At 44.3% G+C, this 19,091-nt stretch overlaps 2 protein-coding genes across 3 annotated transcripts in view; both read left to right on the forward strand.

Moving 5' to 3' along the window:
- ppp2r5eb (protein phosphatase 2, regulatory subunit B', epsilon isoform b) overlaps nucleotides 1-17,258 on the forward strand; it is a 30,364-nt gene extending 13,106 nt beyond the window's left edge. For both annotated transcript variants that reach the window (XM_058090191.2, XM_058090190.2), the window contains exons 3-14: nucleotides 11,302-11,498; nucleotides 11,570-11,671; nucleotides 11,741-11,833; nucleotides 11,919-12,049; nucleotides 12,134-12,193; nucleotides 13,009-13,117; nucleotides 13,207-13,260; nucleotides 13,329-13,379; nucleotides 13,458-13,577; nucleotides 13,648-13,775; nucleotides 14,361-14,462; nucleotides 15,403-17,258. In XM_058090191.2, coding sequence (XP_057946174.1) covers nucleotides 11,302-11,498; nucleotides 11,570-11,671; nucleotides 11,741-11,833; nucleotides 11,919-12,049; nucleotides 12,134-12,193; nucleotides 13,009-13,117; nucleotides 13,207-13,260; nucleotides 13,329-13,379; nucleotides 13,458-13,577; nucleotides 13,648-13,775; nucleotides 14,361-14,462; nucleotides 15,403-15,502 — 1,247 coding nt within the window. In that variant the 3' untranslated portion in view covers nucleotides 15,503-17,258. The remainder of the gene's footprint in view (nucleotides 1-11,301; nucleotides 11,499-11,569; nucleotides 11,672-11,740; nucleotides 11,834-11,918; nucleotides 12,050-12,133; nucleotides 12,194-13,008; nucleotides 13,118-13,206; nucleotides 13,261-13,328; nucleotides 13,380-13,457; nucleotides 13,578-13,647; nucleotides 13,776-14,360; nucleotides 14,463-15,402) is intronic.
- Nucleotides 17,259-18,490: 1,232 nt separating this feature from the next.
- The window catches only part of kcnh5b (potassium voltage-gated channel, subfamily H (eag-related), member 5b), a 47,872-nt gene continuing 47,271 nt past the window's right edge, over nucleotides 18,491-19,091 (forward strand). Inside the window, exon 1 of the mRNA XM_078796073.1 lies at nucleotides 18,491-18,712. The gene's annotated coding sequence lies outside the window, so the exon portion shown is untranslated. The remainder of the gene's footprint in view (nucleotides 18,713-19,091) is intronic.

A 19,091-nucleotide genomic window follows, 5' to 3' on the forward strand; every position in this document is an offset into this window, starting at 1 on the left:
CTGCCATAATTTGTAGGCCTTATTGTGACAGACATATAACACGGATCACACAGGAAAAGCACATCGATTATTGTCAACAGGGTCTTCATGTGTAAGGAACAATAACAAACGTGTATGGGCATGGTCACACCCTGGCTCGTGGTTATTTTTGTGCTATGATGGCCTGGCTAACAGTCTTTCTCTGCTCACCTTGACGACTATTTGAGTCTGTTCAATGATAAAATATGGATTCATTTGATAGAAGTAGAGTAGAATATGAAATATGATCCTCCTGCTGCAGACCTGACTGGAGGCTGGTTGAGCTCTGTGCTGCGGCGAAAGATCTTTGCAATGAGGGCAGGAACAGACAGCAGCGTGTGTCTAGTTGTTATAGCAACAGAGAGACATGGGTGGCGGGTGAATCCACTGTATTTTTTTGTACATCTACACGCAGAACTGGATTCTATCACTTGCCACTCTTGGTTTCCCGTGATGATGGGGCTTGGCTCTTTTAATCTGCTCTGGCCTTTGTCATCGTCTTCCTCCTCACGTCGCCAATGTCTAGTGAAACATTTACTACTACCACTGACGGTGATTGTTGACTACCTCTGCAGAACATTGGATTTTCCTTCCGCTAACAGTGTACGGACACGAGCGCTGCCTTGTTGTTAAAAAGTTATCTTTAGGCATAAAAAATGTGCTGAAAAACAACTAAAACCGAGGTATGGACTGTAGAGCGGGCTAGCTACCTGATAATCAATTACTGAATATTCAATATTAGTTTGTTCATCGTCCCTGTATCTTAATTATTCGGATTAGAAATGCATTTTGGACAACAGTGGACAGAGCAAGTTCCATAAAGGAAGGGTCTAAGGGTAAGCCGGTAAGCCATAATGATAAGTTACAGTTGGGAAAAGTATTATAAGTATTAAATTACTTGGCTTTTGTGTAAACAGCTTTTAAGTGCTAATGACACAAAAAAAACATTTTGAAGATTTTGTCATACGGCTGCCATTAAACATAATAAACTATATAAAAGCTGCAAGTTTTCCGAACCACTGCCATCATGACTGTGACGTTATTTCGAGAACACGTTCCTGGAACCAAATACAAACATCACAGCAAAGCCACACTAGCCACGTATTCATGGACCCAAATATTCCAATATCCACATATACATGGACCCAAATATTCCAATAGCCACGTATACATGGACCCAAATATTCCAATAGCCACGTATACATGGACCCAAATATTCCAATAGCCACGTATACATGGACCCAAATATTCCAATAGCCACGTATACATGGACCCAAATATTCCAATAGCCACGTATACATGGACCCAAATATTCCAATAGCCACGTATACATGGACCCAAATATTCCAATAGCCACGTATACATGGACCCAAATATTCCAATAGCCACGTATACATGGACCCAAATATTCCAATAGCCACGTATACATGGACCCAAATATTCCAATAGCCACGTATACATGGACCCAAATATTCCAATAGCCACGTATACATGGACCCAAATATTCCAATAGCCACGTATACATGGACCCAAATATTCCAATTGCCACGTATACATGGACCCAAATATTCCAATTACATTCGCTTTATTTGCTGAAACGGAAAGAATGTAACCTTTGTATACGCCTCATTCCCAAAGAAAAGTGCCAATCCAAATGAACATATAATGGGATTCACAGGGGTGGAATATTCCTTTCCCAAATCCGATTGAGGTATCTTGTACCTGCTCAAACGGAAAGTTGTCAGGGTGCGTTCTTCTTCTTCTTCTGTTGTTTATTGGCGGTTGGCAAGCAGCTTTGGTGTGCATTACCTCCATCTGTGGAACAGAATCTAAACCCTTCTATACGCCATTCACAAGTCCAGCTTTATTAAAGAGATCCAGACGTTCTTCACTTTTAAAAATGGAGGCCAGCAATCGGCACTGGAAATTTGTTTTTGATCCAAACTAAATTTCAAGACTGGATGAAGGAAAAACTGGCAATAGGGAGTTATTCCAACAAGTGAAAGAAAAACTCTGGGAAGTCGGTATCACGTGATGTTGATGTTTACCTTTTACTGGGCATGCCCCATTGACTATTCTGGTTGATTATAGGGGTACACGGAGACAAGAGATTGGAATATTCCTTTCCATGGATACCATTGTATTCGGAAAGAGAAAAACTCCTCATGTAAACGTGGCTTGTGTTGTGATGATTATGTCGTAACACACAAAAAATTGGTAGTATTGCTAAAGTATGTTTGTTTTTTAGACAAACACTGATTCTGCAACACATAATCCCAGTGAGGAGCGATTAATACATATCTAGCCCTGGCATGAAACTATTACTCTAACATTGGTACACTAGAGCTGGTGGCGTCTTGGGGGTCAGTCGGCCACACTTCCTCAGTGGCACTTTAAAAGAGAGAGAGAGAGAGCAGATCAGAAATAGACCGGTTCCGAGGTACAATGATGCCCCCTCAGCTCCACTCCCTCTGCTTCTGTTTGGCCAGTGAAGCCCACCGACCCACCAACCTCGTCTTGCGCCCACCCTGCCCCTCCACGTACTGCCCTCAGGAGAAACCCGAGCCCCGAGGTGTCTCTTTACATTTTTCCAGCAACACTCGCTACAAACAAGGCACAAGTGGAAGTTCCGCCAAACTCCCGTTGCCCACATGTTGGCCTCAAATCCGCTCTCAACGATACGCTCGTCACCGCCTTTTCCGACCACTGACGCTGACGTCACCGAGGGAGCAGAATCCTGATTGCGTGAGTGACGGCTTTTATGCTAGGGTCTGGATTGGGAAATGGTGGGGGGGTTCACAGTCAGCACACCAGCATGGAGTGTTAAAGTTAGCCTCGGCTGTCCAACCCCGTCATAAGTGTGTCGGCCAGATGGAGGCGTACCCTTAAAATGGACCAGCACGGTAACAGAAGAAGAGTGTGTTTACTGGCTGTGAGCTGAATGGAAAGTCCTCCAGTGAAAGGAGAGCATTTTTATTCTTCCCAGTCCCGGCCTGAAGAATGTGTGTGGTTTGTAGTAAAGCGGTGTTGACATTCCGTGAGGATGCAGCCTGACTCAGCAGTTCTCAGTCGCTGCTAAATGTGGAGGATTTCCCTGAAGACACACCCATGTAGAAGTCACTGGCTGCTTGCGTCTATTATCACTCACAGTGGGAACGCTGGAGTTGCTCCAGGGTGTTTGTTCCCTCAGGACCACCAACAGGGGGTTGATTTGTCATTACAGCTGAACTATTGGTTACTGATTTTATGATTACATGTCTTTGGCTTATTCCAGTTCTTCTCAAATAGTGGGCGGTCAGGCGTGGCTAACGTTTGGTCTCCACTTTGCTAGCTGGACACAAATAACCGGTTCTCAATAAAGACTCCAATTGAGTTCCATTTCACAGCCTTTACACTGGAAAGCCCATCCAGGCGCTGGAGATTAGCACCAGCAATTGACTTGGCTTTAAATCTTTAAATCTTTTCAATGTCTATTCCACTTAAACGGCTAATACATAAGCAGCATTTCAGGCAAACCTTTTCTACGGCTCAATAAGTACAGGGCTGGCACCTTGCATGTCCCAATGGCGGTACAGCTACTTCCTGACTACGGCAATACCCCAAGGACAAACAATCGTTTGCACTTGGGAATCACACACTGAGCAGTCTTGTCTAAATGTTCCAAATGGAGTTAATAACCTTCACTTGGACATTGTTTTAAGTTGTTGTATAATCAGGGCTTCTTGCTTGGATCCGGTCCAGGAGCCTGGGTCTTTTAACATGGGAAAAACTCCAAGACAACAGGGGTGGAGGACCGGTTCTTCCCGTGTTGTGTTGAGTTCATATTGTTGTTCTTGGCCTGAATTGTCCAACAGTGGTGAATGAATGCTGCAACAGAACCACTTTAGCATGACTGCGAGCTTTCTGTCCACACCTCAGCTGTCATGGCGCTCGTCAGTGTCAGCCTGATTCCACCTTTTGTCAACGTTACCCTGCAGCCATGGCAAAGTGACCAAAGTGACCAACCCAGACCGAGTGTTGGTGAGGCCCTGGATGTGCGTTAGATGTGGATTTGAATCCTATATTGCAATCATTTCAAAGAAATGAAAGACGCCACAGTGCGTGCATGCGCAATACAGACGCTCCACCTCAGCTGAAACCTCCATTCCAGACGTCACACCTTGGGGCGTGGCCGTAGCTCACCGACATGCACTGTTGCTGGCCAGAGGCGAGCAAAGTGCACATGTTAATGATTGACAGCAGCGCGGTGCTTAGACAAGGTTAGCCAGTTGTTTGTATGTGGGTCATTAATAATTATTTATACGGTGGTGTTCTTCTATGACGTTGGAACAACTTTATATAGCGCATCTACTGATAATAGATGTACCAGAAGTTCTTCAATAACTATATCAGCATTCTTTACTGCGACTTTGAACAATGCCAGGAAGTGCAGCGTTAACATGCAGTTGAAAGGCAGGGGTGTCCAAACCTTTCTCAATGGATGCGGGACACACCTCCATTTTTTTATTGTAAAAAGTGCCTTCATCCCCATATTCCCCATTTTTGATGGAGTTTTTGTTTCATTTTATTTCTGCCATGTGTTGCAACCCAATAAAAAAAAAAAGTCAAATGCCGGCACTGGCCCCCAGACCGCACTTTGGACACCCCTGGTCTAAATGAAGAAGGAAGAAATGTGTTCCACTAAAAGAACCTCAGTTAGCGTCCACCCTGTTTAGCGTGTTTTTTGGTTAAGGTCAAAAATGTACGTTGCGATTTCACGTCATCAATGATGTCTTCATTCAACCCTTCCCTTTTATTTGCCATTGATATCTTTCATATAAGCATTTTGATTTTTTCTTCATGTAAAACTATAAAAATGAATAATTTAGATTGACATGATTTCCTCAAAACCATAATAACAGATAGTTGTCGCTTGTAATCGTGCGTCTATTTGATTGTGCCATTCCTGGGTACGCTGAACAATCTTGGCCTTGTTCAAGACGCTAGCTCCGCCCCGTATAAGTACAAATTGGTAAAGGCCATAGTCCATTGTACGCTGAGACTTTGATAGAGATTGGGCCGTGGTTTGGACACCCCTGCTTTAATGCTTGTGATGTCATGTACAGATGTGAATGTCACGGTCGTTAACCCTTACATTTCGTTTCGGCTTCTTGAACTCATTTTCATTAACGGTACACGAGGAGGATGCAGGATCACAGAGGCCAAGACGGTCGATGCTAAACACCCCCCCCTCGCCCGTGCGTATCCGTCATGCAGTGATTAGCCCTGGCGACTTGTCAAGCCCACCAAGACACATGATTGTACCCCATTGCACACAACCACCGCTCAAGCTGACGTATATTTGTCCAAGTCAAAGTCAATGGCTACATTGACACGCATGCTCGTGCACACTGCAGCCGTAAGGTGAAATAGAGGTCACACGCAGTGCAGATGGAGCACATTGATGTCCTACCAGCGTACAAGTTGCTTTACAGTCATGTGATCCACCACTTTCATGACACTCCAAGTGGGTGTGTGAGAACATACAGTACGTATATAGAAGTAATAGTACGTGACTAGGGGTGTAACGATTGATATTCCATTGATCTATGTTGTGCAAGTTTCCATTCCGGATGACATATGGATCTATCATAGTCTAAAAGGCAATCAATCGATTGAATCAATACTAGGAAATAAAGCACGTCAGGTTTGAAATCCCTTTTAAATGTCAAGACCTTAGACGTTACTCCTGTAAGTTGATTAGTCATGCCAGTTGAGTGTGGCGCAGGGATGACGTCATGTAAAGGCGACTGTTGTGGTTGCCAAGGTTACAGTGTGGTCGGCACATGTGCAGTTGAATAAACAGCCGACACGTCCTCTCCATAGAGCACCGGTTCGTGAGGTTTTTTTTTTTTGTCCTGTAAAGAGTGACTCCAGACACCATACACCTCGGACGCTACGCTCGGTTTGGTCCGCCTGCGATGTCATCGCCACACTTGATACTGGATTTATACTGACCATTTATACCACATTTATACCAGGCATACGTCATACTTTAAGCCTTTCAAACTCATGGATCGGAGCTTGAGGACAAGATAAAAGGTATGTAGGATAAATTAGAGGATAAATTGGCTTTAATATCTATTTGCAGATGAAATGGAGTTCAAATCTGACACATCACAGCATTTGTCTTGACCCAATGTTAAAGCAATGTGAACCAAAGGCGCTATTTCCTTTTGGGGTAGAGAAATGAATGAGGTATGAAATTAAAGTTCAAGTCATGTTTTATCCGAACTCATCACAGGCTTGATTTAATTCAACCTGTTCATTCGTTCATTGGTAATTCAATGTGTTAATTCACTGTTGGTTGCCATTCATTCAAATAAAACGTAAATGCATTTGCCATTAATTGTTGTTTACTTGTTAATAATTAATTTATACCCAATTCCCTTACAACAAAAAAACAATGGTAATACAGAAAACTTCACCTCCAGTATTTATTTCACCGTCAATTTTTGGCTAAAAACTTACTGAATCCATTTAAAGTTACTGAATTGTTTTGGGTCGTACCGTTCTAAATGAACCAATATCGTCCATGAATACGACTTGAATCGTTACTAAAACCAAAGGTTATACCCCAGTACGTTACGTCTCACAGACTTGACCTGCAGGCTGCGAGCCTCTCCGCTGCTGAGTCCATCAGCTGGACTCTTTCTTGGAACTCAAGTTGGCACACACACACACACACACACACACACACACACACACACACACACGGCAGGGGAAATCCCAAGCTCCTAAAAAGTGTGTGTTAACGAGTGGTGTAATGTGTTCCTCACTGGTACTGAGGCTGACATCTTGATGGGCCTGGATTTGTCAGATCAAAACACAATCACTGTAAATGACGGCATCAGCTGATATCAACAGCTTTGGTCTTGTGGAGAGAGCCATCCGCTAGGACGTTGAAGCGAAACTTACCTTTAGAAAACCCTTTTCTTTGTCCATTCTTTGGACCCAAATATTCCAATTACATTCAGTTTATTTGCTGAAACGGAAAGAATGTAACCTTTGTATACAACTCATTCCCAAAGAAAAGTGCCAATCCCAATGAACATATAATGGGATTCACAGGGGTGGAATATTCCTTTCCCCAATCCTATTGAGGTATCTTGTACCCGCTAAAATGGAAAGTTGTTCTTCTTCCTTGTGTTTTTCTTCTTCTGTTGTTTGTTGGCGGTTGGCAAGCAGCTTTTGGTGTGCATTAGCGCCATCTGTGGAACAAAACTGAATCTCAGTGTATAGACTGGTCATATATCTCATCTCGTTTCATATTATCTACATACTGTATTGTATATAACTCTGGGAAAAACTCTGTTTTTTGTTAATACTTGGGTTGTTTATGTTGTTTATTTTTCTATATTGTGTATTTTGTACTGCTTAACTGACTCTGTACTCTTGCTGCTGTGCAATACAAATTTCCCCACTGAGGGACGAATAAAGGCATACCTTATCTTAATCTTAATCTTAAACCCTTCTATACGCCATTCATAAGTCCAGTTTTTCTTTAAAAAAAAAAAAAGATATATATACCGTATTTTCCGGATTATAAGTCGCACTTTTTTTCATAGGTTGGCTGTTCCTGCAACTTATACTCCAAAGCGACTTATAAATGAAAAGTTCCATAAACATAAAAGTTCCATAAACAACGGACACCTTTTCTGTTCATGTTAATTTTTTGTGTAGCTGAATAAGCATTGTGTTAGTCATGTGATGTTGACTATTCTGGTTGATTATAGCGGCGCATGTAGACAGGAGATTGGAATATTCTTTTCCATGTATACCATTGTTTTTGGAAAAGTCATTCGGAAAGATTCCATTCGGAAAGAGAAAAACTCGTAAACGTGGCTGTTGAAGGTCTCAGTGTGAACCAGATCTTCATGGCCCGTCTTGTGGGACGTCTCGCGCTGTGTCGTTCTCTGCAAAGCCACCAAAGTTGTCTTGGTACTTCATCAATTCCCTCGCTGGGCCCGGGCAGCCCTACGAAGCTGAGCTGAAGAAGAACATGGCAGCAGAGGAAGAGGAAGAAGAAGGATGGAGCCGTGCTCATAAAGCATCTCAGAATAGTTGTGTTGATAGGCCAGCATTTAGCAACATAACAAATTGTCCCGCTGGTCCCCTCACACTTGACCAGCATCAAGTCTGTCTCCGTTTTCATGTGCCAAATATCATCTGCTGGATAGTTTCCTACAGTTTTCTAACAAATGCTCTAATTGTTCAGCTGGTGAATTTTCATCCTCAGTGGGAAAAGAACAGGAAGTCTTGTGCAGTGAGTGGAATGGAATGATTCTTTGTGTATGTGGAAGTGTGGCAAAGTGCATGCTGCACTTTTGGAGGTGTCTTCTAACAAGTAGCACCAACCACTGAGCTAAACGTGATTCTCTGGGCTTTAACCAGCGGTCAAAGACCTGCAGGCTAGTTGCTTTGTGTGCTATGTGTTTACCTGGACGGCCCACATCCAACTCTTGTGCAGGAAACATCGAAGGTTGAAAGTGGGGTCATTCATTGTATGTTGTAACACAACAGTGACTCGGTATTTGGAACCTTGCTGAGAACCAGTTTCTTGGAATCTGCCATTTTGTAAACAAGCGTGCACCATTGACTTGACCACGCGCATTGTGTATCTTGGCGACATTATTTGCCAGTGCAGCCAGCAGGTAACAAGGCACACAAGCGGCACCAACGCCGAAAGAAAGGATGACAACAGGAAAACTTGGAATACTTGCATAATGGATGTTTCATCAAGGGGAGGAAGTACTATCAATCTGCAGAAACATTTGCACACACGGCATGCGATAACTTTGAATGAATGTCACGTTTTCCATTCACAGATGCACGAGTATGCATCCATTTGACAGGGAGATAGACACATTCTTATTATTGTTCATGATTTCCATGTTAATGGAATTGTGGCCAATTGTGGACAAATTGTCAATCAAATGAGGTCACCGTGAGAAGAAGGAACGTTTGTGTTGGAACGTATTTCCCTGCCGAACCGCTCAATCGTGATGGAATTGCATCACAACCACTAACCCACACCCCCCTGAAGGCGACCACCAGCGAAAACTGGACTAAAATCTTTGATTGGAAGATAGGGAGGGGAGCGTAGTTTAGCAGAGCATGCTAGGCGTGCTCAGATTGTATGACTGTGTTTACACGGTGTTGTGTTTTACCGCTTGTTAATGTACCAGAGCATTCTATGATGTGCTAGTTTGGACGAGAAGCATGTTTATTCTCGCACCCAGCTGGTCTTCGCCATCAACTGATATTCTCCAAACTTTTTGTGAATAGTGTATGCTCATCATTTGCATAGTTACAGTACTATTCATATTTTTTGTAACTTGAGGCTCTGATCTCTGACTTCTGGCCCGTTTTTTGAACTTGGCTCACTTGGTATTCTGGATCAAGTCAAATGACACAATTGTGGTCCATGTTGGATGTAAACCTGCAGTCTGACCTGTCACCAAAAGGCACAGTGAGCCGGTTAGCAATAGCTCTTCCATTGTTGTCTTTATTGACCTGACATTTCAGAGGCGGCCTCCGTTGTCGGTCTTTTCTCCTTCTCGCGAGTCAGTGGAAGGCTTAGGGTGTCCTATGTGATTATCAGTCTATTCATAGCTTCCTTTAAGGCCCTTTACATGCTCCTATGGCCGCTCCTATGGCCGCTCCTATGGCCGCTCCTATGGCGCTGCAGGCTCTGCAACAAGCTGACCCCTCCTTCCCAAATCCTGCAGCCAACTCATTAGTCTCATTAGTCATAATGTCACACTATTTTTAATATCCACAGACCATGAATGAAAAAAGTTGTACTTGATCACACTGATGATGTTGACTTTTCATCTTGGTATCTGCACACAGCCATCTTCTATTCTGGCGTCCCCACCTCCACATTTGACCTCTCCTTAATGTCCAAGTAGCCATCAGCCCTACTGTACCGGCACGTGATTCATGAACCCTTAACCCCAGCGAAGTGCATATAGTGCATATACCCTGATGTGCATGCTGAGTGTATAATAAGACACTGCTGCAGACATTGAAGCAAGCACGCACATTTTATGGCTCTTACTTTCCTAATTGTAGCTTTACAGGGAAGTCAAGAGTATTACTGTAACTCCTCAATACTTTCACACTGTCGTCCATTCCTAGTTAATTATGCCAAGTACCTCTGGGTGCTCTAAAGGCCATTTCTACAGCTATAGTATGCCACGTTTCCATGTTCTATCATGGTGAGGTTAGCCGGTCAGACTATGACTGTCATGACAACCAATATGAATTTATCCTTTTCATGCCTGTAGCTGTAAGTAGCTTTAGACTGGACCGAGGGGCCTTCTCTCTTCATGCATGATGGCATTAGACACACACACACACACACACACACACACAGCTCGTTGTCCGGCGCCTTCGCAGCGGCTTATCTATTACATAACAAAGAAGCAGCCCTGCAAGACCATCACCACTGAGTCACGGTGGTGGCTCAAGTGGTGAGCTAGCAGGTGTGAACTCTGCACGACCCCTCCCTCCGCGCTCCCATGACCATCTCAGTGGGCCTGTAACATAAGTCACCTGCCGCCTGGCCTCGCCTCACCTCGCCGTGCATCCATACGCCGTGCATCCATACGCCGTGCATCCATACGCCGTGCATCCATACGTTGTGCCACCACAATTGGATGTTTACTTGGTTTCAAAAGTTTTGTTTTGTTATATTTCCTTCCACGAAGGCTGTGATTTGGAGCCTAAAAAACACAAGCGTCCAACGCAGTCACATTTATTTCCTAACGATGCAATGATGTCATCTAATTTGCAAAAGCTACCATGATGCATTTGTAATTGTCATAAATAATAAATAACACTGTAGTAGAGAGGAATAACACTGTTGGCGATAAAGTGAGTCAAAGCACAACAAATACAACAAATGTGTGGACTACGTATTGTCTGCTGTACTGTTGCTTCTTTCTATCATTTATGAAAAATTACATCATTTATGACTTTGTTTTATTGGTAATGATCCCTCCTGCTACATCTTCTTCTCTGGCATAGATGTATGTGTTAACAAGCAATGTTGTACACAATGTTGTAGCTTATATAATGGGTTTATAAGCTAGGGCTAGCATGTAGCACCAAATCTACTTGACCGGGCTGCCACAAATAAAGAAATAAATATATGGGGAATGCTGAATAACTTTGAGAATACGCATCTGTTATGAAGCAGACCATTCTGTGTGTGTGTGTGTGTGCGTGCGTGCGCAGACGTGCCGGCCCCGGAGCAGCCCGAGCTGTTCCTGAAGAAGCTGCAGCAGTGCTGTACTGTCTTTGACTTCATGGACACTCTGTCGGACCTCAAGATGAAGGAGTACAAGCGCTCCACACTCAACGAGTTGGTGGACTACGTGACCGTCAGCCGGGGCTACCTGACAGAGCAGGCCTACCCTGAAGTTGTCAAAATGGTCAGTGGGCTCGGAGATCATGCAGAGCTTCCGCTTCAGGGGTTGAGCGAGTGTTTGTGTCTCAACTTTAGGTGTCTCACAACATATTCCGGACCCTTCCGCCCAGCGACAGTAATGAGTTTGACCCTGAGGAGGATGAGCCCACGCTCGAGGCCTCCTGGCCTCACTTACAGGTAACGTTGGAGGGCCTCGTCTCCGCTCCGTCTGCCTCCAAAGTAAATAACAACGCCTCTCCTTCCCAGTTGGTATATGAGTTCTTCATCCGCTTCCTGGAGAGTCAGGAGTTCCAGCCCAGCATTGCCAAAAAGTACATAGACCAGAAGTTTGTCCTACAGGTGAGTCCTGCACGCATGTGAATGCTGCGTGGTGTCTTTCCTTTCCTTTCCTTTCCTTTCCTTCATCCCTTGTCCCTCCCCTCAGCTCCTGGAGCTGTTTGACAGCGAAGATCCTCGGGAGAGAGACTACCTGAAGACAGTCTTGCATAGAATCTACGGCAAATTCCTGGGGCTGAGGGCTTTTATACGAAAACAGATCAATAATATTTTTCTACGGTGAGTATGATCACAGTTCTTCTTCTGACACTTTTTGTCTCGTAACTTTAAAAACCTGAGCTTCCAAACCTGTGCTCTCTGCAGTTTTGTTTATGAGACGGAGCACTTCAACGGGGTGGCTGAGTTGCTGGAGATCCTGGGCAGGTATGTCCCCCCCACCCCACCACCACCGAAAACACTCACATTCGCATTGGTGGCTCACAAGATCTCAGTGTTCCCCGAAAGAAGACATTTAGTGAGCTTTATGCTACAACTGTCAAATATTACAATATTACAATTATACAATAAAGTTGGATTAAACCGGAGTACCCGGAGAAAACCCACGCATGCACAGGGAGAACATGCAAACTCCACACAGAGATTGGAACCCAGAGCTCCAGTGTGGCCAACGTGCTAACCAACGCTGCTAAACTAGCAAAATATTCCCAGTGAGGACTGGCCACCAGGGGGCATCAGGCAGCAACAGCGCTCCCGGTGGACTGATGGCATCATTACAGCCCACTAGTCAAATATCATGGCTTCTAGGGGGTGGAATTGAACTGGGGTCTCCTAGCTGTGTGGCCTGCGGGCTAACCACTCGTCCACTGTGCAGCCCTCTCTCAAGCTAATCCTTTTTAATAAAAAAAAAAAAGCTGGAGCCACATTAGCTTTTTTTCTTCTTCTTCAAGTCATCCGTGACATGCTATTGTGTTTGTAATAAATATCTAGAATGTGAGACCAATGTGCGTCTTATATGCGTAACGTGTTGATCAACTCTCCATCAGGACTGGAAAGCTCCATTTTTCCCATCAATATTTCCTCCATTCCTCCACCCGATGTAAGGACCGGCTGCACGTCAGCTGGTCCACAGCCAATAGAAGATGCTGATACTTGAAGCGTATGCTAGTTCCCCTTGGCAGCCAGCAGAGGGCACACTACCCAGCAAGCGGTTTTTAAAGGCTGATGTTTCTTGTTTGCAGTATAATCAATGGCTTCGCTCTGCCGCTCAAAGCCGAGCATAAACAGTTTCTGGTCAAAGTGTTGATCCCGCTCCACACGGTCCGCAGCCTGTCGCTCTTCCACGCGCAGGTACAGTGGTTGGTGCTCTGCATGCTTCCTGTTGTGTGATGCTCACCAGTGTTGTTCATTGCAACATCTCGTCTTCTTTGCTGGTGCAGTTGGCGTATTGCATTGTACAGTTCCTAGAGAAAGACCCAACATTAACAGAACCAGTAAGTACCGCCACAGGTCCACACCTGGTTCAAGATGCAGCTTCTTCAACCCTGTGTTTGCTCCTCAGGTCATCAGAGGCTTACTGAAGTTCTGGCCTAAAACGTGCAGTCAAAAAGAGGTGATCCTCCTCCTCTTTGTCTCCGAACCGCGTGGGGGGGGGGCACACGTTCTTTAACGCTTCCTTCTCGGGCCGCAGGTGATGTTTCTAGGCGAACTGGAGGAGATCCTGGATGTCATAGAACCGACACAGTTTGTCAAGATCCAAGAGCCGCTCTTCAAACAGATCTCCAGATGCGTCTCCAGCCCACACTTCCAGGTGGGTGACCACGTCCCAGTCCAGTCGGCCGATTGGCCCCCGCGTCATTTAAAATGTCTTCCTATGGCAGGTGGCCGAGCGGGCGCTGTACTACTGGAACAACGAGTACATCATGAGTCTCATCGAGGAGAACTCCAGCGTCATCTTGCCCATCATGTTCGCCAGCCTCTACCGGATCTCCAAAGAACACTGGAACCCGTGAGTGGGGCCTTTTCACACGTCTCTTCGCCATTGCTGTGGGGGACAGACAATCAGGAAGGGGGGGGCTGACGTTTAGGGCCACGTACTGTCAGGAATAATATCAATAATAATAATAATAATAATAATAATGCAAGACACAGCACAGGACAACACACCACTATGAACCCAAGTTTACTAGATAGGGCAGCCGGGTGGGGGCTTGCTGACTGGGCCTGCAGTCCACTCAACAGGCCCACCCTAGACCCTGGCTTTTTAATGAAAGGAAGGATGAGAAATACAATGAATAAATAAATAATAAATAAACAAGAATAAAAGCCTAAAGGAAGTGTAAGTGTAAAACCCAGTAGTTGGGATAGCAGTGACAAAAGGGAAGTAGTAAGACTCAAGTGGGATTATTTCATTTTATTAATTTCATGTTATTATTGTATTATTTTTATTTTAATTATAATTTTTTTATTTGTGTTGATGTATGTTTGCTTTGTTCAGTATGTTTGGATGATGTTTGAAATAAAGAAGAAAAAGAAGACTAGGGGGCCCCCTTGTGGCGTAAAACCTCCAAGCCACTGTTTGTGTGCTCCACAGGGCCATCGTGGCGCTGGTCTACAACGTACTGAAGGCCTTCATGGAGATGAACAATCCATTATTCGATGAACTCACAGCCACTTACAAGTCAGACCGCCAGCGGTAAGCAACTCTTGCATCATCACGCCACCATGTTGGCGGTGTTGTCCTTGTGAACGTTAGCGACAGGCGTGGAAGATCGGTTTTGTAGGCTTTGTTCTCATTCTGAAGATCATGATGATGATGATGATGATGAGGAGGAGGCCATCTGCATATTGTACAAATATAACTAATTATTCGTGAGGTATATTCATAAAAATAACGCTAATTCATGTCATGTGATATCACAGCTAAAAATGTCTGCGTCTTTAACCCTTAGATGCATAAGTGGGGCCAAAATGACCCGCTCGGGTTGTTTTTTTGAAATGTCTTCACAAAGAAAAATTGTTATCATTTCATATTCCAGGAATTCCTCAAAAATCATATTTTTGATATCATGCCATTCACATTTTTAACTTACGTTTATGCAACACACAATGGATCCTCATTTTCTATTGTTGTATGGGGCCATTTTCTTTTTCAAAGATGGAAAAAAATGAAGATGTTTCTAACATGAAATGATTCTTGTGTGGTCCTAAATATAATACTAAATATCATACAAGTGATTATTCCTAACCAAAATGGCAAAATCGGCATAAAAAGGCATTGATTCTAGTATGGGTGATTTTTGAGCCACTTATGGAAGAGTGGAGGGTCCAGTCACTCGGGCATCTAAGGGTTAAACTTCACTGATAAGCACCGCAAATAGCGGAGATCTACCGTATGTCAATCATGTGGATACCGTGTCTAGCATATGGAGTGAGGCTCCCCGCCCTGTAAAGTTAGGTGTCAATCATTAGCATTTGTGGCCAGAAGCTGCGGCTCTAAAGCTGCGGCTCTAAAGCTGCGGCTCTAAAGCTGCGGCTCTAAAGCTGCGGCTCTAAAGCTGCGGCTCTAAAGCTGCGGCTCTAAAGCTGCGGCTCTAAAGCTGCGGCTCTAAAGCGGCATCCCTGTTGTTGTCCAGCGAGAAGAAGAAGGAGAAGGAGCGCGAGGAGCTGTGGAAGAGGCTGGAGGACTTGGAGCTGAAGCGAGGCCTTAGGAGCGACGGGATCATCCCAACTTAACGAAGACCGCGCTGAACAACCTCCAATACGCCCCGCCCCGCCCCGCCCTGCCCCGCCCCCCACCACACTCCCCTACCCACCCACACCCCCTTGACCTTCCTGTCTGACCCCCGCCCCCCTTCACATCAGCCATGTCTGCCCAGAGCTCCAAGAAGAGATTCCCTACAAAAGTCCATCACGTGTGGATCCATACGGAGCGCCCGCTGGTCTCTTAATTGTTTAGTTTTTTTTCTTATGTTTTTATTTCTCCTGTGTTTGTGCGACTTACTTTACAGTAGATTCATCACGTCTGTTTTCACACTTTCAACACTGTAAATAATTCTTTTTTTCTTTGTTCCCTTAAACTGCTATTATTGCAAACGGACGGAAAAAAAAAACTAAAGTACAATAAATAAAAGGAGGAAAAAAATAGAAAATGAGAAAATGACTTATGTGGGCGGGGCTTTTAACAAACAAACATTTGGACGTGGAGCACAGCGTTAAAAGCCAGAAGATAGTTTGATTTTCACCGCACTCGTCTTCATCGCTGCAGTCCTGTCTGATTCTTTTCTTCCTGCTGTGGGACTTCTTCTGTTGACTCCGCCCCCTCCGCCACAAACGGGAAGCGAATGCGACAAAAACACTTGAGTGCGTCTACATGCGTGTTCGTACGCGTCCGAACTGCAGACGGCAGTTATGTCGCCTCCTAGTGGCGGCAAGTAGCCGTGCACCAGCAAGACTTGGGATGCTAGCTGTTACATTAGCATAGAAGCTAAGTGCTGTCAACGCTAGTGGCCGACAATCCTACTTAAGACGACGTCGCTCGTATTGTACGTGTGCATCTGTTGCTAAGCGACCAGACTAAAGTTTATTCACACAATCCTCATCCGCGTGGTACCCCGAGCGAGCAGCTAGCGTTAGCATCTGATGAATATCATCCGTAGAGGAACCAGGCTGACCAAACCTTTCATTTGACCCTCTTGCTGCGAGCACTCATGTAGACGCAGTCCTTGCCTCCTCGAAGAGTGAAGGAGCGCCTCCCCCCGCCGGACCCCCTGCCCCCCTCCGGACCCCCTCCAGGCCACGTGGTATCAGTCTGGCACTGATGCCGCCCCGCCCCACCCCGCCCCCATAACAGGCCAATCAGACAAAAAGCGTGGAGAGGAGCGCCAAAGATGTTCCCGGTGATCTGCCTCGCCACCTCCTGGCCACCGGGGGTGCTGTGTCGCCTTCACAGTATTAAGAGAGAAGAAAAGCAAGACGAGCAGCCTGTACATTAATGAATGCAGTACACTGATAATCTTGTATCTTGTAGTCATTTAGCTTCTGTTTTTGTTTAGGAAAGCGTGGAGAGAGATATAAAGAGGTATTATGGAACAACGTCCTGCTATTTATGATCGCCTTTCCCACTTTTAGGCTTTTTCTTCTCCCTCTCCGCCCTTTTAGCTCATTTCGGGATTTGGATGAACTTTCTTTTCACCATTGGATATATGTTTGTTTTTGTTTTTTTAGTTGGGGAGGGAGGGGAAGGGGGCGGGGTTTAGGTGGGTGAAGTCAGGTAGGCGAGGCCGAGGGAGGTCAAAGGGTGTAGGGGTCGCGGGGGGGGGGGTGTTCCACTCCGATGGCGAGTTGACCACGACACTCCTCCCTTCCTCGAAGAAGTCATGTGTGCTTTAGAACGGGCCAGCTAGAACTCAATTGAAAACGTGAGAACAAAAGGGTTGGACAAAGACAAATGTTTAATTATTTTAAAAAAATAAAGAGATATTAAATTAAACCTGTTTTGTGATAAAGCCCAGATGATGAATTGATTCATTTGATGCGTGTGTGTGCATGTGGTGTTTAAGGACATAGTGGACATTTCTACGCTGGAGTTTTAGGGCCACACTGGGAGAACAAAGTTGTACATTTGAGAGAAAAACTTATATTATGAGAATAGTTGTACGTTTAGATAAATAACCGTAATTTTCAGAGAATAAAGTTGTTGTATTATAAAAATAAGGTTGTATATTTACGAGAATCATTGTAAATTTAAGGAGAATTTTTATAATTCGTATATTTACATGGAAAAATATTTTACAACAAAGTCATATATATCAATCGTAAAAGATTTATGAGAAAGTTGTAATATTAGGAGTATTAAGTTGGGTATCTGCGAGAATCATCGTAAATTTGGTATAAAGATGTATATGAGAAAAAAACGTGTATTGTGAAAATAGTCGTATATTCAAGAATAGGGTTACGAATAAAGTTGTAATATATAAAAGCGTGCATTTACAAGAAAAAAAACTTGTATTACGTGAATAAAGTTGTATATTTATGAGGAAAAAACTCCAAAAATATTTTGAAAATAAAGTTTAAACTTGCAGGCAAGTTTTTATTTATAACGTGGCAGCAAAACAGAGCAGTTGAAGACAAACGGATTGGCCTTTGGTTTGCCCTTCTCACTACACCTTCCTTACCCCCTTTTTCATAGCTGTCTCTAGCAATGCCTGTAACAAAGTCACTTTTTGGCGGAAATTTACGACTATTCTCAAAATATCAGATGATTATTGGTATATATATTCACTATCTCTCCTTTGGGCATGTCCCAATCTCAGTCTGGCCTGTAAAGTCCCTCTGATGGATTTGTTCCTGATCCTATCCATCCTGGTCACTCCCACTGTGAACCTCAGCATCCTCATCTCTACTACCTCCAGTTCTGCTTCCTGTCTTTTCCCCAGTGGCACCGTCTCTAGTCCAAACAACACGGCTGGTCTCACCACAGTTTTGTATACATTTCCTTTCATTTTAGCTGAAACTCTTCTATCGCACATCACGGCACATCACGGCACATCACGGCACATCACGGCACATCACGGCACATCACAACACTTCTCCACCCGTTCCATCTTGCCGGAATATGCTCCCTTTTCACAATCTCTATTGTTTCCATCATATGTTTTTTTTTTCTTTTTAAACATACCCCCCAGCTAATCCTAGAAAATAACATGTATTTTATCACTAGTTATTTCATTGATCGTTCACCAATTTGTCCTTCAGTTCTGTAGTAAATCTTTCTTCCACAGGGGGGCGCGCATGTCCAATGCTTGTGGAGTTGACGTCATGCAGAAATGCATCCTGGAACATGGAGGCGACTGCTTTGTTTTTTTTCTTTTCTATCTTGGTCTTTTGTGTTATATCATGAATTCACCCAACATCCCACCGTCGAACTCCTCTGTCTTCGTGGGTGTGAGTCCCCCGCCTTTAATTGATGTCATTTAAATTGAGTTTGTGATGTTCCTTGCCCCCAAAGCCTTCATTCCAGTGTTGTGCTAATTAAGGCAACGTGTAGGTGGCGCTAATGTGCTACGAATGTGCTACTAATGTGCTACTAATGTGCTAAAGTGTTGTGTCTACTGTTTGCTCTCCCGAGCTTCATAAAATAGTAAGAATCCGCCCACTCCTTGCCATAAATAATGTCACTGGAGGAGCTGAGCCCACACGAATATACACAGGCTTATCTGTGTGTATTCTTATACACAAAATATCTTATACACAATATACACAAGCGTAGTTGTGTATATTCTTCCTGCTTAATTCCCATCATTTCAGCATTATTTACCATCTA

The sequence above is a fragment of the Doryrhamphus excisus genome, linkage group LG14, assembly GCF_037039965.1.
Source record: "Doryrhamphus excisus strain RoL-2023G ecotype Guam linkage group LG14, RoL_Dexc_Guam_v1.1, whole genome shotgun sequence".
NCBI lineage: Eukaryota > Metazoa > Chordata > Actinopteri > Syngnathiformes > Syngnathidae > Doryrhamphus > Doryrhamphus excisus.